This window comes from Amblyomma maculatum, chromosome 2 (assembly GCF_055883805.1).
Source record: "Amblyomma maculatum isolate TAMU_Amacu chromosome 2, ASM5588380v1, whole genome shotgun sequence".
NCBI classification, from domain to species: domain Eukaryota; kingdom Metazoa; phylum Arthropoda; class Arachnida; order Ixodida; family Ixodidae; genus Amblyomma; species Amblyomma maculatum.
Genome location: NC_139345.1, coordinates 117,577,821 through 117,600,217, shown reverse-complemented (window position 1 = coordinate 117,600,217; position 22,397 = coordinate 117,577,821). Strand labels below are relative to the sequence as shown.

General features: G+C 46.2%; 1 protein-coding gene across 1 annotated transcript in view; it reads left to right on the top strand.

Annotated features, from left to right (window-relative positions):
- Window positions 1–5,668: 5,668 nt before the first annotated feature.
- The window catches only part of LOC146199661 (solute carrier organic anion transporter family member 74D-like), a 49,307-nt gene continuing 32,578 nt past the window's right edge, over window positions 5,669–22,397 (top strand). Inside the window, exon 1 of the mRNA XM_084595173.1 lies at window positions 5,669–6,822. Within this exon, the coding sequence (XP_084451299.1) occupies window positions 6,180–6,822 (643 nt within the window). The 5' untranslated portion in view covers window positions 5,669–6,179. The remainder of the gene's footprint in view (window positions 6,823–22,397) is intronic.

Sequence of the window (22,397 nt, the reverse complement as noted above, 5' to 3'; positions counted from 1 at the left end):
CTACAATGCATCATATCCACGTAATCGAGCAGGCAAAAGAAAAATATTCGGAATGTAACGAACCCATTCATAGAATAATGAAAAGTGTTTGACTCAATCTAAACTTAGCATGCAGGCATTGTGAAATCAGGGGGTATCTAGATGCATCATATATGAAAGTACTTGAAGATATCTATATCGGTTGCACGGCAATTATAGTCTGATGAAAAACTGATAACATTCCCATAAGAAACAGTGTTAGGCAAGGAAGCACGATCTCTCTGGTAGTATCCATAGTTTGTTTAGAGGAAGTCCGCAGAGATCTGGAATAAGAACAGTTACAAGAGGTCATGCAGAGTACCTCATTAATTTGCGATTCTAGAAAGCTGGTCTGTGAAAAATCTCGCAGCCTGATCGCAGCAATGGCTGCAGGACATGATCCACTTGTCCACATCATGCAGTTGTACGGCAGGTTTAGCAGTGAGATACCTTCTAGAATATTGCTTTTACACAATCTTGTTAAAACTTGAATAGTGTATTAGTAGTGCAGCGGTGGCGTAGCGGTAGAACATCCGCCTCGCATGCAAGAGGACCGGAGTTCAAATCCCGGTGCCGCGCAATTCTCCACCGGATTAAAAAAAAAAAAATCCGCGTGTCTATGGAATTGCATAAACAGGTTTGGGGTGCGACCTGATGCCGGTAAACACCTCCTGCAACGCACTCCCTCACCAGAACAGGAGTTGGCCACCCTGGTGCAGTAATTGACCGCAACCTCTCATGATAAGCTCCATAAAACCCCGGTCCTCAGTCACCAGCGGCTGCGCAACAACTGACCACGGCGGCGGTCAGACCTGTGACGCAGCAGGGGGTGCTAAGAAAGCCTGGCTCCGCTGGACAGGCCGCCATTGGAAACTGACCCTGGCAACGTTTATTGCTAGAACCCTAGCTAGTGAATCTAGCTTAGCAGTGCTGTTAGAGGAACTAGAGGGCATGAAATGGGATGTCATAGGGCTTAGTGAGGCTAGGAGGCCGAATGAGGCATATACTGTACTGAAGGATGGGCATGTACTGTGTTATCGAGGCTTACCAGAGAGGCGACAACTAGGAGTAGGTTTCCTTGTCAATAAGTATATAGCGGGCAATATAGATGAATTCTATAGTATTAATTAGAGGGTTGCAGGCATCGTGATTAGGCTTAATAAGCTGTATAAACTGAAAGTTGTACAGGCCTATGCACCTACATGTAGTTATGATGACCAGGCAGTTGAAAGCTTCTATGAAGATGTAGAATCGGCAATGCGAAAAGTAAAGACGCAGTATACTGTACTAATGGGCGATTTCATTGCCAAGGTAGGGAAAAAACAGGCAGGAGACAAGGCAGTAGGTGACTATGGCATTGGTTCTAGAAATAGAAGGGGGGAGTTACTATTTGAGTTTGCAGAGCGCAATAACTTACGAATCATGAATACCTTCTTCAGCAAACAGAAGAACCGGAAATGGACATGGAAAAGTCCTAACGGAGAGACTAAAAATGAAATCGACTTCATAATGTGTTCAACCCCCGCCATTATGCAAGATGTAGAGGTAATCGGGAAAGTGCGATGCAGTGACCACAGGATGGTGAGGTCCCGAATTAGCCTAAATCTGAAGAAGGAACGCAACAGATTAGTAAGAAAGAAACCTATCAACGAATTAGCGGTGAGGGGGAGGGCAGAAGAGTTCAGGATCTCGCTACAGAATAGGTTTTCAGCTGTAACTGAGGATGGCGACATTACCCTAGAGACAAGGAACAATAATTTCAGAGATATCATTACTGATTGTGCGGTAGAAGTAGGCGGTAGGATATTCAAGAGAGGATACCGGCAAGCTGTCTAATGAGACGAAAGATTTGATTAAGAAACGCCAGAGTATGAAAGCTTCCAATCCAACAGACCAGATCCAATTGGCCGAGCTATCAAAGCTAATCAATAAGCGCAAGGTGGCCGATATAAGGAAGTATAACATGGAGAAAATTGAGCATGCTGTAAAGAACGGGGGAAGCCTTAAAGCGGTAAAGAAGAAATTGGACATAGGCAAAAACCAGATGTATGCGATAAGGGACAAGGCGGGCAACGTCATCACTAATATGGAAAAGATAGTCAAAGTAGCCGAGGAGTTCTATACAGATCTCTACAGTAGCCAAAGTAGTCAGGACCGTAATGAGATTGGCGGTAGGGAAAAACAGTCAGACGTTCCACCAGTGACGAAGGACGAGGTCACGAAAGCACTAGAAACTATGAAAAGGGGGAAATCAGCTGGAGAGGATCAGATAACTACAGATTTGCCAAAGGACGGGTAGGATATCGTGCTAGAAAAACTGGCCACCCTGTATACGCAGTGCCTGGTGTCATCGACGGTACCGGAACCATGCAAGAATGCAAACATTATCCTCATTCACAAGAAAAGGGACTCTAAGGACCTTAAAAATTACAGACCAATCAGCTTGCTGTCTGTTACGTATAAGGTACTTACTAAGGTAATCGCTAATAGAATCAGGACAACCTTAGACTGCAATCAAGCAAAGGATCAAGCAGGTTTTCGGAAACGGTACTCTACTATCGATCATATCCATATCATCAATCAGGTGATAGAAAAATGCTCGGAATATAACCAGCCCTTATACATACCATTCATTGATTACGAAAAAGCATTTGACTCAGTTGAAACCTCGGCGGTGATGCAGGTATTGCGAAATCAGGGGGTAGACGAGCCGTACGTGAAAGTGCTGGAAGATATATATAGTGGCTGCACAGCAACCATAGTTCTGCATAAAGAAAGTAACAAAATTCCCATAAAGAAAGGTGTTAGGCAAGGAGACACAATCTCCCCAGTGCTATTCACAGCTTGTTTAGAGGAAGTATTCAGAGACTTGGAATGGGAGCAGTTAGGGATAAGGGTAGATGAAGAATACCTCAGTAATCTGCGATTTGCTAATGACATTGCCTTGCTAAGCAACTCGGGGGATGAACTGCAAATAATGATTGATGACCTAGACAGGAAAAGTAGAAAGGTAGGCTTGAAAATCACTATGCAGAAGACTAAGGTAATGTTCGACAGCCTCGGGAAGAAACAGCAGTTTTCATTAAGTAGCGAAATACTAGAAGTAGTAGGCGAATATGTCTACTTAGGACAGGTAGTAACCGCAGATCCGGACCACGAAAAGGAAATAACAAGACGAATACGATTGCGATGGAGCGCATTTAGCAAGCACTCGCAGATTATGTCTAGCAGCTTACCGGTATCGCTCAAGAGGAAAGTATACAACAGTTGCATCTTGCCAGTACTCACCTATGGGGCTGAAACGTGGAGGCTAACCAAGAGAGTTCTACTTAAGTTGAGGACAACCCAGAGGGCTATGGAACGAAAACTGGTAGGGGTAACATTAAGAGATAGAAAGCGTGCAGAGTGGGTCAGAGAAATAACTCAAGTTACCGACATTCTAGTAGAAATTAAGAAGAAGAAACGGGCTTGGGCAGGACACGTAGTGCGAAGAGAGGATAACCGATGGTCGCTGAGGGTAACAAACTGGGTTCCAAGGGAAGGAAAGCGTAGCAGGGGGCGGCAGAAAGTTAGGTGGGCGGATGAGATTAAGAAGTTCGCAGGGGTCAAATGGATGCAGCTAGCACAGAACCGGGTTAAGTGGAGAAATATGGGAGAGGCCTTCGCCCTGCAGTGGGTATAATCAGGCTGATGATGATGATGGCATTGCATTGTTAAGCAAGTCAGGGAAGAACTGTAGATAATGATTGCTGATCTAGAAAGGCAAATAACCGTGGTAGGCCTAAAATTAGTATGCAGATGACTAAATGAATGTTCAACACCCTGGGAAAAGAATAGCAGTTTACGACAGGTAGCGAGGCTCGGGAAGTAGTAAAACTAGGATGATCATATTGGGATGAAGCGCGTTTGGCAAAATACCCACGGATCATGACTAACAGCTTACCAGTATTTATCAGCAGGAAAGCATATAACGGCTGTATCTTACCGGTGCTGGCATGTGATGCAGGAACGTAAAGTCTTACGAAAAGTTGTTCTGTTTGAATTGAGTACAACGCAGAGAGCTGTGGAACGGTAAATGGCTCTAGGTCTAACGTTAAAATACAGGAAGCATGCAGAGTGGGTCAGAGAAGCAAGTCATGTTAATGAGATTGTGTTAATTAAAAAGAAATGGGCATAGAGAGAATATGGAATGCGATATCAAGACAACCAATGATCTACAGGGGTGACAGTCTGGATCTAAAGGGAGAGAAAGCGTAACAGGGGAAGGCAGACAGTTACTTGGTTGAATGACAATAAGAAATTTGTAGGGGTCAAGTGAATGCAGCTGGCGCAGGACCGGGTTAATTGAAAGGATGTGGGAGAGACCTTTCCCAGCAGTGGCTGGTGACGATAGTGCCGTCACGCCCGACACAAATTATATGGATCATTTCAGAAACAAACGCCTATATACTATGCCTCAATATAATTTATTTTTGGCCACGTTTATGTATAACCCGGCTATGTCAGTTACAGGCCTAATTAGCAGATCCTGTTGTCCATATTTATTTTCTTCACAGCCATTGCATTTATTTTGCTATAAAAAAAAAAGGCATTGCTTACATACTTGCACGATTGCCTCACGCCTTACTCATTAAAAAGAAGCGATACAAGAAACGGAACGCAATAAAGGCCACGTAAAGCACTGAGGGCTTCTGGCGGAGGAGAAATGTCAGTTTACAACTACGAAACACCTAACAGTATTCTATCGTTAGTAAAGACGATCTGCACCTCTAGATTATCTATTGTTTCTTCTACTATATTGTGTATTAACGGTCCTGAAAGCACCCATGCCTGAAACAAGTGCGCCTGTTCAGCCTTTAATGAAAAGTCTCAGTTCGGGCGAATAAAAACCTTATTCTACTACCCCAATGCGCTGGTTACCGCAGCGATTGCGTATTAGAAAATACCGCATTTTTCCGGATAAAGTAAACAAACAATTTCCAGTATTAATTAAATTAGCCCGCAGAAAACCCACGCTCTGCCGCAGCTTGACACAGAAATAGGGTGTTGTAATGCATCAGTATAGAAAAACTATCCCAGAAAATAATATGTGAACACATGAAAAAAAAAGGCGTTCACAGCGTTAATGTTTGTACGGCAAGCCCTCATTTAGGTGGCTTCAAACAAATAATTTTGCCCCCTCAAACAGAGAACGGAAATAACCTCACATTCCGACCGCTCTCTGGCCGAACACACGCAGCTGGTCTTTTCGCTCTATGGCATTAACAAAAACAATGTCAGTGCCACAGTGATGCCGGATGTACTACAAAACAGCGGCAGTGTTGTCGTGGCATCAGACAACAAAATAAGACTACTCTGCACGAGTGGCACGAAGCCCTTCGCGCGCTGCACTGCGCAGCGAGGGCGGAGGTCGCGTCATAGCGCGAAGGAAGCACGTGCTACAACGTGGGCCCTCGTACGCGACTCGCTAACAAGCAGCCTCTGAATCATCAAAATAAGGACAGCCCCGTTGCGACGCCGCTAAATAAAAAATAAAAAAACAGAGGGAAACGAAGAAAGAGAGAAAAAAACTCGAGAGCGAGTTGGGAAACAGCTGTTCCGTCGGTGCACCTTCCCTGCACTCTCTCTCTCTCTCGCGTGCGATCACGAGACTCGAGGGCGGTCACTGAAACGCCGACGACATCGCTCACACACCCGCGTGTTGCAGCGTTTGAGTTGTGACCGCCAGTAACACTTAGCGTAGATTGGACGGATACCAGCGACCCTGTGATAACGGGATACTAGTCCAAGGAGGCACCCGTGCGTCGTTGTGCCCGATCGCCGCTGGTGAGCTATCGCCTTTGGGAGAGGAGCCGAGAAGGAGAGCAGCGCGCCAGACCCCCGCGCAGGCACTCGGCCAAGTCTACAGCCTTAGAAAGTATTCGCACAGGGAGGGAGGGGTCTTCACTTGGGCGCCGGCAACGGCGGCAGTAAAGGCGCTAGCGTTGCGGCGCTTGGTGGAGTGGCTTGGAAGCTCCAAGCGGCGTCGACGGGTAGGACCGAGCGTTGAGGAGAGTCGCTTCATTTCTCCCAGAAGACTGAACACATCGCTGACCAGCCGTCAACAGCAGCCGACAAGACATCCCTCTGTCGTGATCGGAGTTCATCACGCTGTAGAAACCATGTGTTCCGCACGGCCAGGTGATAACGATCCGGTCAACGACAGCAACGACGATGACGCTAACCAGATGTGCGGCATCGGCCGTTTCAGGCCGCGCGCGCTTCAAATGTTCGCACGGCCGCAGTTGTTCACGCTTCTCTACAGCGCCGTTGGCATCCTGCAGAACGCGCATTTCTACTACTTCTTCGCCATCATGTCGACGCTGCAACGCCGCTATGGCCTCTCCAGCTGGTCCATAACCGTGGTGCTGTTTGCCGACAGCGCGAGTCCCTTCTTCGTTAGCTTCCTGGTGGGCCACTACTCGCGTTCGGTGTCCAAGCCTCTGCTCATCTTCTTCGCCATCTTGGCTCTGGTGATCAGCTGCGGGATGAGCGCATTGCCATTCTTCCTGTACGGACCAGGGCTCGCTCTGAGCGTCGAAGACTCGGAGCTTTCGCGGGATGCGCTGGAGAGCTGCCAGCCGGACTCCGGGCGTGTGCTCGACTCCGGATGCGACGGCCGCGGTTTGCCGGAATCGGTGGTAGTGACCGCTGTGCTGTTCGCAGCCAACTGCTTCTACGGTTCCGCGTACAGCGTGTTGTTCATCGCCGGAAGTACGTATGTGGACGACAGTGTCAAGAAAAAGAATTCTCCTCTGCATTTTGGTGAGTTTCCTGACAGGGAGCACCGCGCTGCTCGGTTTAAAAGGCGTCGAAAGTTTGACGCCAGTAATAATTCACCTAGTAGAGCTTTTTTTGCACACATTGTGTGCCAAGGCGGGGCTTTGTGTCTCCCAGTGAGAGCATAAGAATATGTGCAGGCTGGGTATGTATAAGCAATGAATATTAGGGGATAACACAGACTACTATAAGGGTTAAGTCTGCGCGCTGTCGGCTGGCAGGTATATTTTTTGCTATTTGTTGTGAAAAATGGCCACATCACGCTTTTTATGGCAGTTGCAAATACTCGTTGTGACTGGTGCGCAACGTTAAGAAGCAAAATTATGCTAAGCATCGGAAAATTGGACTATTCTCATTAGTATCTAACTGTCTATAGGTTTTCTCTTTGAGTTTTTATTAAAGGGGAAATTTTTTCTACGCATTGGAGAATTTCGCACTCCATTCATTATGTACACCGCAGTGTCTTACGGTATCAAAGCCTCAAAACTAAAAATGGTGTCTCAGAATGCGGGAACTGTATGTGTTCAGCCAAAGCGAGCTATTCTAGCCCCATAAAAGGGCCTCAGTTCTTTTCCTCTCTTCGAATTAGAGAAAACAACGTTCTACGTGGACTTTTTTTTTTTTTTGTCTTTGCCTATTTAGTACCAGACAGCATCACGAACAGTTTTATGTTTGGTTTGTTTTAAACACATCAATGTTGCGCACTGGCCAACGAAGGCTCAACTGAACGCGCCTTTCAGAGGTATAACATTTTATAGCCTTCACCCTCTTACTAAGTCATAAGATTGATACAATCATGGGATGGGACGGGGTTGACGGAATGAGATGTTTAAAAGTTCCGAGGCTGCTCAGACTATGCGAGACGCCGTAGTGAATAGCTCGATAATAATTTAGAGCTCTTGAGGGTCTTGAATGTAGACTGGCGTTGTACAGCACGCGAACGTCTTATGCGTTTCGCCTCCGCCGAAACGCCACAGCCGCGGCTGGATTCGAGTGAATGCCATAGGCGTGATGGAAGCTGTGGAATGCGGGATACACAAATTATAGCACAAATTATAAGGAGGTAAATTTCACATGTAAACATCAGTTTAGTTAAATCAGTGGAATATGCCACGCTTTTGAGATTGTAGTAAAAATAGACTGTCGATGGCTACTGACTATACAAGGATGTCTTCACTGCCGTCCACCATGCTCCATCTAACGGATTAAACTCTGGCTCCAATCTCTTTCTGAGACGGTGGTATACGCTGGCCCACCGGAACATTGGCGCGTTGTACAAGCCAGGAGCTGCTGCTAACCGAAGAAATAATGGTTCTCCTGGTGTGTAACATAGGTTCCTCTTTTCGACTCATTGGCTGTTTAATAAAATAACGCCCGAATGCGCAGAGACTCTGGACACATATAAGGGCGTTCAAATTTGCAATTTGGAAAAAAGAGGCGATACGAGTTATAAATACGTAATGTTCTGTCCCCACAAAACAAAACGTAACAGGAAGAGAGAATGAAGGGCTTACTTACCAACAATTGAAACAATATTATACTCCCGCAATATGCGTGAAAAGCTTTGTAAGCGTTATTCGGGCCATGATAGAAAGACAGACAAACAGAAGCGCACTTTTTACAGCGCCTCCAATAAATTAAGCCTGTTGTTGCACATAGCTGCATTGTCTAGGCAGAAACAAAACAGCAGGACAGTAATTGTCTACAATTTCCTACTTAAAAAAACAATGAACGAATTCGTCTAAGCAGGTAGCGCGCGTTTTTAAATTGGAAGCTTGGATGATGATGAAAAACATTTCTTTTTTTTTTCCCCTCGAGCGTTTCTGCTAAGCGGGTCATGGCCAGGTTAAATAGCAAAGGGCCGAGGATAGAGCTCTGGGGCACGCCCCTATCCAAGTAAAAGACATCGAAAAGCTACACAGGGCCACTCCTCGCACCATTACTGGGCTTCCTAAGCACACGAGGAATGAAGAGCTGCTTAAGCTGGTCAGCATACCACCCATACAAGACATTATAAGAGAAGCAAAAATAAGAATGCGATCCCGACTAGGAAACAAGACGCAAGGGCAGCAGATCATGGGACAACCTAATCAACACTGCTCCGAGGATGGGAGCAGACACTTCACCCCTTTGGGAGGCGCCGGTAATCGCACTAAGGCCACAACGACCTATTAGTAGACGGAATGTGGTAGCTAGGCAACTTTTAGCACAGAGAACTGCCCTCACAAGACCACTCAATACAATAGACATCTACACTGACACTGCAATTAGAAATGAAAGGGTGAGTGTGGCATGGGTGTGTGTGCCAGCGCCTCAGCACAACGGACAGCACACGTGCCACCTACCTGGAGGAACAATTTTACACGCCGAGTTGCTTGCCATATGGGGAGCCATAAACACCATTACGATAGCTGCAGCCACAAGATAGCTGCAGCCACAAGAGATAATTTCACCCCCGCCGGGGTGGCGCAGTGGTTACGGCGCTCGACTACTGTTCCCAAGGACGCGGAATCGAATCCCGGCCTCGGCGGCCGCTTTTCGATGGAGGCGAAAAGCAAGGCGCCCGTGTGCTGTGCGATGTCAGTGCACGTTAAAGAACCCCTGGTGCTCGAAATTTCCGGAGTCCTCCACTACGGCGTCTCTCATAGCCTGAGTTGCTTTGGGACGTTAAACCCCACAAACCAAACCAAATCAAACCAAACAAGAGATAATTTCAATGAATATCGAATTCTAATCGACTGATACGCAGCGATTGCAGAGCTGGCGGCACAAAGTACAGACGACGCAGTGGGCAACGACATCAGAAAGAGGCTGAAGCGAATGCGGAAAGTTGAAAAAAGAAAGCTAAATTATATGGACACCGGGACATAGCATGGAAGGGGGAAACGCTGCTGCGCGTGCGGTCGCCGCGCAAGCGGGTGGGCTTGCTGACAAGTACAACGTCCCACACCCCAACTCATGCCTAACCCGATAGACTTCAATCCTTACCAAACAATGCTCACTGAAGGCTCCCCTGGCAGAGCGATGATGCACTATGTACTCACCAAAATAAAACCCGACAGCAGGCTTATGTAATATGAAGCAACACTAACGCCAGTGTTTGACGACACGAAAGGGCTCACTCTAGCACAAGAGATACTTCTCAACAAAGTAATAAGAAACACAGCCTACACACCACACATACTTGACGTGGTTTCTCGGCAGACACGAAACAGTCAAACACAACATATAAACCCACTGTCAGGAAGAGTGTACGGCAGACATAAAACGTCTTATATGGCAATGTGCATCGTTTTCAAGAGGAAGAAACAAAATTACGCATATTCCACACGACGACATGCTCCCTAGCAGATCAGATTCTATCAAGCACCGCAATACAACATTCCATTGCTACATACGGCAGTGAGAGTGGCCTGCTTCTAGTAGTGTGAGAGAGGTCATCCTACAGCGCGCAGATCGGCAGCATGGCAAGCAACGAGCAAAAGCTTGAAGAACCTTGAAGACGAAGCTACACTCCCATTCCTCCTAACTCCATAATTACCCAAACAGCGGCCGAGAGCCATCCCTTTATTCAAATAGAGGCTTCATTCATTCATTCATTCATTCATTCATTCATTCATTCATTCATTCATTCATTCATTCATCTTTTTTTTTATATATCTACAGGTAGGCTACGGGAGCGGTCCTAAGGGGCCGCCCCTTACAATAACTCGGAAGCTTGGAGAAAGTCGCAATCCTACAGTACTCCATTTGATATTCAAGTCTAGTTATTAGCACGAGTTTCCTCCGAAACATCTGCATCCACATTTCTTGTTCATACTGCTTAATTACGCATTCAAGGAGGGCGAGATAATGAATCAGTAGTACTTGCGAGCGGGCTAGTTGGCTAGACGACTCCGAAGACCTCTGGCGCTGCATGGTTATACACAAACACAACACACACACAAGAGATTAAAGCAAGACGTTCGTACCGATGATGCGCTCGCTACCAACTGGCTGTTATTTGTGATACGAAAAAGAATGCATTACAAAAAACGTAGGGTTACAATAAGAAGAAGAGAACAGAAGATTGAGAAAAAAATGCGAAGAAATTAAGAAGAAAAAATAAAACGAAAATAATGACAAATTGCGTCATTCCTCCTCCAACCTCCTTCCTGTTGAGCGCCACCAACGGGACAATCACGCATTCCCCTTCTTCCCCCGATATCATCTTGAATGCTTCGATAATCTGTCTTTTAAACCTTTCTTTTGCGCCAGCCAGCACCTTGGTTTCGGTGAACCTTGGTACACAATGGGCATTCCTATGCAGCGCCAGAGGTCTTCGGAGGAGATAATGAATGTTGCATTGTAAAACCCTAAAATTATCTTTAGGCTAGAGGCGTGACATGACAAACGCATGGGAGCAGACAGATGCTATCTGGAACTGTACAAGACGAGATCAGTGGGTAAAATTTAATTGTGACAGTTAAATGAGTGCTTATTACTGTGACAGCTTTAATATCAAAGAAAGGAACATTATTCGATGGCGACAAAAAACGATGTACTTGCTGAGCTTGTTATTAAAGAGAGCTCCTTTGAGTCAAGTATTCATAAGCCCGTGTCCATCTCTTGGTTTAAGTTTGTTCACGATAACCATATGATTCTTCCATCGCATTGACGTCACTGGAGGACATACTACCATAAGCTTCAACCTTTCTATCGTAGCGCCTCTGAGACACTTCCAGTCCCCGTGTCTGTTGCGGGCGATCCGGCAGTCGGCGAGGTGTGCCCGCGTCTTTATCAAGACGCACTCAGCAAAGCGTATTTGCTTGTTGATAGCACGCAGAGCTCGACGTCTTATCTTAATGTCCGGCAGTGCTCTCTGCGGACAATCACGCTTCTTGACGGCGTACGGTAAAGGAGAGTTTTCATTACGACACACAGTCCTGTACATGCTTCGTAAGGGTGGTGAACATGGCGAAAAGGACAAGGGCCAGAAATAGATAAGCAAATGGATTGCTTGAAAAAACAGAGAGGTCGGGCGGAAAGTGGAATATTTCGCCTGCTGCTTTGCGCTGGGAGAAGGGAAGAGGTAAGGGAGGTCTTGATGGGTGACAGTGTGGTGGGAGGCATGAAAATATTACAGACACGTTAACTTGCATCACAATCGCAAGTCGAGTCCAGTGTACGTCGCTCAAGAAACAGGCGAAAGTCCGCATTGCTTGTACAACTTTACAATGTTCTGACCAGGTACCTCGTATAGTAATTAAGGCCTCCTGAGAGAGGCCTGCTGTCAAACGCCCACACGAAGCGGCAAAAGAAGACAGCACTTTGCCAGCTAGGTTGTCTTCTTGTGTTGTGTCATGTCGTGTGTCCTCTTCTTTCGTCCTGGTCTTTTTCGAGCTGTTCGCCACGCTTAGTAGTGTTTTACAAACTATCCCTGCTTGTAATTTTTAAATCCTTGGCTCTTAAACATGCCATGTACAGGCGTCCGGCATGACCGAAGGCTTGATCTGGGTGTTGCAAATAAAGTATTTAATTTTAGTGATTAGTGCTTCACGTTTCCAAGCGATGCATTGCACATTGTCAACAGTTTGTTAGCGGCTCTGGTTGTTTTGACTCCCCTACTCCTTTTTCACGGTCATGTTGGGAACTCAGATTCCCGTGCTGGCTGCAAAAGCCGTTTTGTGCCAAAACCACCAGTAGAAAGGCGCAGCGGTTGGATAAGCGAGTCTCGCTGGGCTGACTACATTAGCCAAAACTCTGCAGTCAGCTGTAACATTTACTGTTGCCTGTACCGACAATAAAAGGAGAGTTTATGGTTCCCCGTGCGTGGTTTCTCGACCTTGGTTGTGTAAGCGAGCGTCCTTATGACCAAAGTGACGGGCGCAATTTCCTTGGTACAATTTCCTTGGGACGAGGCGAAGCTCTCGGTGATTTGAGCACCTAGGCTGATTTCTTAATCACAACGAAACAGCCAGGGCAAGCCCAGAACTCATCATTCAGTACGTTTCAGGAAATAACGAGTATGAGTGCGTGTTTCATGTCTTTATGCTTGTACATATTTGGTGCGAATTTTTGCGAGAATTAAGAGGACATCATGAGAGTGGATATAGACAAGGAGAGGAAAACGAATTGCTAGCTTACGAGGGAGAAAGTGCTGGCGTTAGATTAAGTGCTTTGTGGGAGTGTAAAGGAGAGTTTTTTTTTTTTGTTTATTCAGGAGCTATTTATGTTTACCGGGAACATTGTACTAATTAACATAATCGCCTAAATCTCCACCTTTTTTTACTCTTGTAGCTCCTATAGGAGGCAGAGTTTGTTTTCATTATGGCGCTGCCTTTCAAGTGACCATCGAGGTACCACAGTGCAAGTAAAAGTACCACATCACAAGCAATAATTTGCGACGTTAATGGTTTCTTTGTTTTCTTCTCGAGAACATTTCAAAAGAGAAACACTCGTGTTTATGCTAGCATTAAGAGCCGAAATGTCGGTCCAAAGCGTTCCACAGTGTGCGCCATTACGATGTGGGAGGACTTACCAATGGCTTAAGTGGAAACTGAAGAGTGCTGCAAGAAACGCAATCTTTCGGCAGAACCGTAAAGACTCGTATATACAGATGTTTTGGAACACTACAAAGTCAGCAGTGTCATCGCGACTGACACACTTCCTGCCGTGCACTTAATGTCGTGAATGCTTTATATAGGCAAGCAAATCACTTGAGCCAGGTGCTTAGCTCCAATTTCCTATAGTCTATAAAGCCTGCTGGGATCTTTAAAGCTTCAGACTTATCGCCCCTTTCATTATCGCATTTTTTACTGTTAGATTCTATATAGCACAATATATCGACTCCGCTTTTGAAGTGTTTCAAATATCGTCGCCCACATTGACACGCTACGTCAGCCGCTAGGACCTACAAATTTCCTCCAAAATCAGGGTTTTTTTCAAGATGCAGTGGAGCAAAAACGCGTCTATAAAAAATGTTGTATATGCTTATATGTCCTCTTTTTGTTATTGTCGATCCTTGCTAGTCCTTGTGCAATAACTTTTATACATTCTTTCAAATCCTTGATGCCCCGTTAACGGAAACAAACTCCCTGAAAGTTCAGGTTACAGAAAGCTGCAGGTAAGGGTAGCCTCGGCATTTTAGTGTCGGCCGTTGCACCGCTGTTGTGACGCTTAATAAAGCGTTAAACTACAGATACGCGTCACAGCGTCAAAACAGCGGTCAACGTCACAACACCTCCGAGATACGCGCCTCGCGCTCTTACGCACTGCGGCTTGCGGAGAGCCAAGCCAATTTCAGTTCATTGCGCAAGCAAGCTTATAATAGGATGCACAGAGCGCGTGCATTCTCGACCGGTTGCGAACGGTGCGCTCGCCTTTCGTTAGACTCGTTCTGTCAGACTCACTGCGTGAAGCCGTCTGGGCCCTCATGCAGGATGGCGACACACGCTGAAGAAAGAGCTGTAGACTCGTCATTTTCGCTATAGGTTCACCGTTCTGTACGAAATTACCTACAGACCGGGTAGAGTGCGACACAAAAGCAAGAAGCAACGCTTTGCGTGGTCCCATCTTAATTAACATGGCGCTAGGAAGATGGTGCTGCCATTCGCTCTTTGAAAGACCGGATAGCTGTTTCTTCAAGGTAATTGTCACGCCGCAGCCGGAGTGCGTCGTGGAGAAGGCAGGGCGGGCGGGACTCACGAAAGGCGCTGCCGGGACGCAAGGAGAAGGGGCGCGTCAGCTTGAGAGGGTACTGTAGCTTTTCCCACAAACGGCTTCATTATTAATTTAAACAGAGCGAACAAGAAGACAAAGGACAAGATAAAAGGAAGCCACAGTACAAGCGCTGACTCACAACTATGCCTAAGCCTTTACTCCAAGTCCTAGATAAAAACAAACATGACGAAAACGAAACAATCACGTGAAACAATCCCTGGGTTCACCTGCTGCACAAAAAGTCACTCAAAAAAAAAAAAAAAAAAAAACCATCTGTTTGCTGGAAAGAGCAAGTGGAGTCTTGCTGACACACTTATTGTCCGTTGAAATAAAATATGATTCAACTATCTCGCTCGTCATCTTTTCTTTGTGGCGATACAAAATCCTAACTTGGTCAAACTTAGGAGCGCACTTCATCTTCTCCTTCTTCATTGCTTCACATGAATGGCAATGTGAGACCAGACATGTTTTGTCCTTGCTACTTTCCAAGTTGTTTCGGTGTTCCAGTAGTCTCTTGTTAATACATCGCCCTGTTTGTTCTATATAACAGGCTTCACAAGAGAGTGGAAGCCTGCACACAACACCAGTCTTGCATCTAACAAAAAGGTCTCTATGTTTCACCCCACATTCTTGCTTCTTCGATTCTTTTTCCCTTTGAATAGCCGGGCAGATCCTCTTCATCTTGAGCGGGGCGGTGAATGCGACGTCAACACCGTACCTCTTGCCTACATTTTTGAGGCAACTTTTATATCCACTCATCCCCTTTCCCCAGTGCAGGGTAGCAAACCGGTTGCTTTTACTGGTTAACCTCCTTTCCTTTCCTCCTCATCTTCCTCCTCCTCTTTGAGGCCATATGAAATTCGCTTGTGTGTGTGATGTTGTGTTTTATTGTTCTTTTCTATATGAAGTGTTTAATTCGGGAGAAAATGGCGGGAAAATTGTTCATTTGTTTTGGTGTTGCGAGGGAGTTGTCGTTGGCTAAACAGTAAGTTTTGGCGGGAATTGCTTGAGATCAGGATGCGGGAATGGGAGAGAGGGGCTTTTACTGGACAGCAGCCGCGCACGCCAGTCGTGTGTGACTAGCGGTGGCCCGCGGCCGTAGGTAGGAGACAACGTGAATGAAGTTGAGAGGAAGCTCGTGGCGGTGACCGATAGTAGGCTCAGCGCCATGTAATCTGAATGTAATGAAAAGTGCGTTAGTTCTGCTTGTTTTATTTTGATTTAATAAATGTTTAGTTAGCATCGGACGGAGGTCACTTATTTGATGGACGACATGCGCTCAACTCTGCAGCCGTCAGTCGCAAAGTAGTCCCCAAGGGTCCGGCCCGAAGCCCTCTTCTTGCATCAATCACCATCAACCGAGAGGGGAGTCCTTCCGCCGACTTAAAAACCAGTCAAGGTGGAGGGTGTTCGTATTTGTTGGCATTTAGCTGTAATTGTTTTCGCTTATCGCACTGCCGATATTTTCCCTTTGTCCCCTCTCTGTCTGTTAACCAGACATGTCCTTGATCCCTTCGCCTTAACTGCACACCATCGTTTTTCACGCAGCGCGAGAGGTGGAGGGGGAGGGTGTGCCCTTTCTATATTATCCTAGCTCCATATATCCGTCAGAACCTGCGTGCAGTGCGAATCTGTGCAGCGCTCCTGTGTTTACTCATCATTTATATGGCCTAACTGCTTCTGAATATCGCGATTACTCATTGCGATCTGCAGTCGCTTTTTTCACGACTTGTGTATATGAAAAGGGCCTCTCACATGTTCCAAGTTGTGCACTGCAAAATCAGATTCGTGCCCCGTGTGATCAAATAGCACCCGTTTCTCACGCCCGAGCATTAGATAATTATGGTTGAAGTATGTGTTTTATGCGTCGTATGTATTTGACCCGATGGCGGCTTTAAACACTTCATGACATGTTTCGGACTGTATAGGGGCATAAGCTAGTAGCACATATAAGGAAAAACAGTCTTGCAGGATCAACTTTTCGGCATAAAGCTGCAATGAAGTTACTGTGAAAAGAAAGCAAGGCGAAATAGAAATCGAAACCGCGACTCTTGGGTCCTGAGTGAGACAAGCTGCCCCAAGTACGACGGTATACGGCAGTGGCCGTGTTTTAGAATGGAAAGAAGCTGATTAAGGGAAACTATAAGCGATGGCGTAGAGGTAGAACATCCGCTTCGCATGCAAAAGGATTGTTCTTTGAATTCCGGTGCCGCGCGCAATTCTCCACCGGATTAAAAAAAAATATCCTCGTGTCGATGGAATTGCATACCCAGGTTATGGGTGCGACCAGATGGCGGTGAACACCTCCGGCAATGCACTCCCTCACCAGAGCAGGAGTCGGCCTCCCTGGTGCAGTAATTGGCCACAGCCTCCCATGAATAGTCCTATTAAACCCCGGCCCTCAGTCACCAGCGGCTGCAAGGCAACTGGCCCCGGCGGTGGTCTGACCTATAGGACGCAGCAGGGGGTGCTAAGAATGTCTGGCTCCGCTGGACAGGCCGCCATTGGAACTGACCCTGGGAACGTTTAATGCTAGAACCCTAGCTAGTGAGACTAGTTTGGCAGTGCGGTTAGGGGAACTAGAGGGTATAGAATGGGATATCACGCTAGAGGCCGAATGAGGAATATACTGTACTGAAGGACGGCATGTATACATATTCACACACAGGTGTAAATGTACGAGATAATTTCCTTCCAAAGCAGGCAGTACAAAAAATGAAGAAGAAAAATGAATAGAAGATTAAAAGTAATTGCAAGCCGAGCCATTGAAAGCCCAATTTACATTACTCAATAAATTCTCCCTTCATTAGTTACTTATCCTTAAAGTATGAAAGTCTGAGCCAAGGTTGTGACGCAATGTTTATTTTTATTCCTGATTCCACAGATGAAGCAGATGCATTAAAGCTACCAATTAACAACTATAGTTAAAATTTGATGCAAGAAATTGTGTGCTGCATGCTATACTTCCATAGAAAGCAGGTTAAAGCGTTCTACTCCATGCTGCAAACATGCATATAAAATGACTGATATTTTATCGCTTGTGCCATGTCTACATTGTGACTCTGGCCTGTTTCTCTAGTGGTTGTCACGCTGAAACTGGACATGATTAATGTTGTGGGAGTACTGCAGCAGCCCACGCATTGCTGCCAATACAACCCAGCCGTGCATAAAGCGGGCACATAAAAAAGATGTCAAGGTGTCCTCACACGAGCAAAGGGGACCCTAATGACTGCTCTTGTTCCTACATCAATTTAGGCGAACTGTCATGACCAGTAAATGTATTGAATGTCTCTGGTATGACATTTGACGTCCAAGAGTTCTGAGGCAAACGTGGCAGGGGTGTCAAAAAGTTATGTGCGGATGAGATTAGGAGGTTTCTGGGAAAGGGAGGAGGCGGGGGAAGGGGTTGCAACGTCCACAGGGTTGGATTAATGGGAGGGAAAGAAAACTGCAGTTTTCTATATGCACATCCTCCAATATATTTTTCCTGAGCTCGCGAGCGGCGACCGCCAATTCGATGTCATATATATAACCAATCACATAGCGAACTGTGCGAGCACGCGCGTGCGCACTATGAGTAGCCTGGTGCAGATGTCCTTTGCCAAGCTGTTCCTTGAACCAGACCCCATTCCCGTTCATTTTAAGCACCGTTATCCTCTTCCTCCTCTTTGATTTCTGAACATTAGGATCACGTTGTAAACTAAGATTTGGTTTGCTTTGTAGGGTTTAACGTCCCAAAGCAACTCAGGCTATGAGAGACGCCGTAGCAGAGGACTCCGGAAATTTCGACCATCTGGGGTTCTTCAACGTGCACTGACATCGCACAGCACACGGGCGCCTTGCTTTTCGCCTCCATCGAAAAGCGTGCCGCCGAGGCCGGAATTCGATCCCGCATCCTTGGGAACAGTAGTCGAGCGCCGTAACCACTGCGCCACCACGACGGGGCTCTAAACAAATGATCAAAGAGTACTACTCGAGCTGGATGGAATGCGATATACATCCACCGATTACACTACGTGCGTATCATAACTTTTTTTTTCATTGTTCACGCAGCACTGTGCTGCCACAAAAAGGCATCGTGTCACTGCATGTCCTGCTGATTAGAAACTTACGTCTTATCAGAAACAAAATTTATTGTTTACTCGAGCGCAAAAACTAAAGAACAACAAAGCCTGAATAAGAATTTCTTTGCTTGGACTGGTAAGAAAAGAAGTAAAAGTTAATATAAAACCTGAAGCGTGGTAGCAGCGAAACCTGCTTTGATTATTTCGCTTGTAAATTCAAACTTTCGTCTCCTACATAAAAGGAGAGCGGTATACCATCTTTCGTTTCCTAATCTTTTCTGCGCAGCATGCAGAAAGCGGAAAATTGGATAACGAAGAGAAAAAGCTGATGGGGTTGGTTCGGTTCCCGTAAAAGAGCCTGGCAGAGGAAAGCTGAACCGGACTTTTTCTTTGTGCCCTACCTGTATTCTCGCTGATTTCGCCGCTGTGTTGAGTCATACGACGCTAATTGACTTGACGGTTGACGCTCGTGCGTTCAGGTAAAAAATAAAAGCTGGAAAGGTGTACACTTTGAGGAGGCTTCATTGTAGTGATGGATCTGTAGTTAATTCTTATCAAAGGAGTATTCTGTTTCAATTCTCGTATTTTAGTGGGCTTAGGGAAAATTTCTTCATAGGTTTACAAGTCGACCTGAACCCCTTGGCAACAAGTGGCAGTGCAGGTTTCGTCATATCAATTGCTTTCCCCCTTAATCTTTCCTTTTTTTTTCTTTTTATCGAAGAATGATGTGTAGGCAGTCTCCTTCTGGCGTCCCATAAGCTTCATCTCGACGCCAGCGCATGCCGGCCACCCTGGCAACGAGGAGGTTAATTCCCTAGCCCGAGATCTTACATTCCGAGCGAGAGGACTTGAGCCCCTTCTACAGGCCATGGAGCGCCTGCTCTCCTTCCGTGATATTATCTCGTACTACCGAGACAGACGAAGGGAATATACACCCCCAGCCCCCTCTCTCACCATAGCGCAGGCCGTACACTGGCGAAGCTTGCAGACTCGGACTGCTCTACACCCTACTTCTACATGTCCGATACCCAGACGAGCTTTCCTCATCATGCAGACTCTGCCACGCGACAGGAGTGATGGTGTACCGTCCAAACTCACATCTTGTCGGAGAAAGTGTGACAGATACTGCGGCTTTCCTTTAATGCAAACCATCTATAATTATATGTAACACAGCATGGAACGGTGGTAAGAAGCACACGATGAGAGGTAAAGATAGGAGAGGAAGGGTAGGCTTTCGCCATTCTCCTCTTCTCTGTGTTTCTCTGTATGTTTATTCGTCTGAGCTCACTGGAAGAGGAATGAAAATGTTATCCAGTGGAGGATAAAGGACGAAAAGGAGAAAGTATGAAATGATAAGCAATCCAGCTTGATGCAGTTGGCGGAAATGTATTTTTGTCGTGGATGGCTTCCTGTGCCTCGCATGTGTATCGGCAATTCATTTTGCTAACCGCTGCTTGGTGCAAAAAAAAAAAACGCGTAGTTTTGTGACCTGATCATCGTTTATATTATTGCGCTCTATTGTAGGTTGAGGGATTGGTTCAGTATATTACCTGCTTTAATTTGACACGACGGCTTTGGTGCATGTCGCTGGGCCACAACGCTATTCTCGATCCGAAATTCAAATTGGGCCAGCTGCGGCTGTTTATATTAATTTGGCTTGATATCGTGATTTTGGACTGCAATGCGCAACTTTTAGCGTTTAGGGACCTTATTCTGAGTTGCGTTGTTATCGAAGTGTCGCTACCTGACGTTACCTCGAGTCACCTGCACAAGAATGCTTAATTGGGCGAGTTGGTGCATTCGCATTTTAGGAAACGTAAGCGCTCGTGTGTGTTTCCTTCTTTTTTGTCCTTGTCTTCTTTGCGCTACGTTTCCTTACACTCGAGTCACCTGATTGGTCGAAATGCCGAAACTGGACGTTGCCACTGCGGAACCAGAACTGGTGGCAACACCCAGTTCCGGCGTTTCGACCAATCAGATGACTCGAGGTCACGTGAGATAGCGACACTTCGATAACGATGCAAACTCGGAATACGGGCCTAGGTCTCGTTTTTTCTTTCTGTTTTTTTTTTTTTCTTTTTTTTTTTTTTTTGTAGCGTAAAATATGAAAAAGGTGATTCTGCGTACGTATGTAGCCTTTCTTGTCATTACTGTCATCTCCGCCTGGGAATTAGATTCTGGGGTCTGATTGAAAAAAATGTTTTCAAAGGGCATTCAATATTTTTCTTTTCGATTTTAACTATCTTAAGCGGGCCTTTCTACGTAAGTGTTATATCTGTAACATCTCATGTCATGTTCACCTATTAATCACATATAAGACCGAGCGTGCAATGCGTGCTGTTTGTCTCTTCATTAACTATTGACTATTCCCGTCAGCATATTACATTTTCAAAGGTGCCTTGACTTATGAACTTGAATATTTGAATCGTAGAGCCGGAGAAATCGCATATTTCAAGTTGTCCCAGCAAGTCAAGTTGCTCTTTCTCGTTTCAAATCATTACAGAGTCGACCGTTGCTTCTGTCTGCGTTGATTCAGCAAAGTATTTTACCCTGACACTGCGGCGAAGCATCACCATTCACTTTTTTTCGCCGCCGACCTGAGCCAACACCGCCTAGTCTAGGTGGTGTTGCCTGAGCCCCCTCATATCGTGCCAGCTACACCTCGATATCTCTAACCTGCGCACATGCGCTTCTTTTTCCAGTGGGCCGCCTGTTTATCTCTCAAGGAGTGGTTCTGTCACTCGTGGTTGCGTCACTTTTTTCCCAACCTCGGCTTTAAGATAAGCAAAGGTGACAGCTGAAGCGTGAGGAGAGCGTGTGCACATTTCATATCTTATTACTTGGGTTCTATCTCTTCTGTTCCTCGAACATGTCTTCACGCCGCATTGTCTCGTTCCTGATGACAATATGAAGAAAGTTGCTATGGAATTCACTTGGTGGTGCATGATGCAAGGTGAAACGTTTATTCGGGGTGAATATTGTCACGGGAAAGTAGTAGTATATTAATTGTTACGGGGCAGCTCAAGAAGCTCAAAAACGCCTCTACGACGCCACCACTGTGATGTTCACTATCCTCCAGGATCTCTGGTATTGATCTTGCTCCCGTCCCGCCGTGTGGGGTTCTGTGAAAAACTTCTGCCGCACTACACAGACCCTTATCGTCGGTCACTGGGCGTATTTACATCCAGTGACCGACGTAACCTGTGATATTAAACCGCTCCGCTTAAAGTCGCCGTCCGCTACACCCACTTCAGAAATAGTGCACGTGACCCGCTTCAAGCCGTATTATTCTCACTCCAGTGACCGGTGTAACCTGTGATATTAAACCGCTCCGCTTAAAGTCACCGTCCGCTACACCCACTTCCGAAATAGTACAAGTGACCCGCTTCAAGCCGTATTATTCTCACTCAACACCGCATGCCTAACACGCACCGGGACGTTGCCTTTTGCCGAGAGGGATAGTGTTACCGGAAAACGCGTGACCTACGAAGTGGTGGGCTCGCAGACGACGACGACAGAGGAGCGCGTTAACGATTAAGTGCTGTTCTTGAAGACGATGACGCAAACAGCGTGGATGCTGGGCAGCTATTGAAGTCCATGCGCCGAGTTCCGCCCATATCAGCGCAAGTCTGTGTAAATACTTCTCCGTAGCAATATATGCAATGACGTATGCTTGGTACGGAGCATTAAGGGCCCCAGCTTTACAAGCACTAGGTTAAGTTCCTAGACAGGTGCTGCATTGGCGGTTGCCGCTGCCCGCGCACTCCGCGTTAAGCCCTTTGGGCCTGCGAGTCG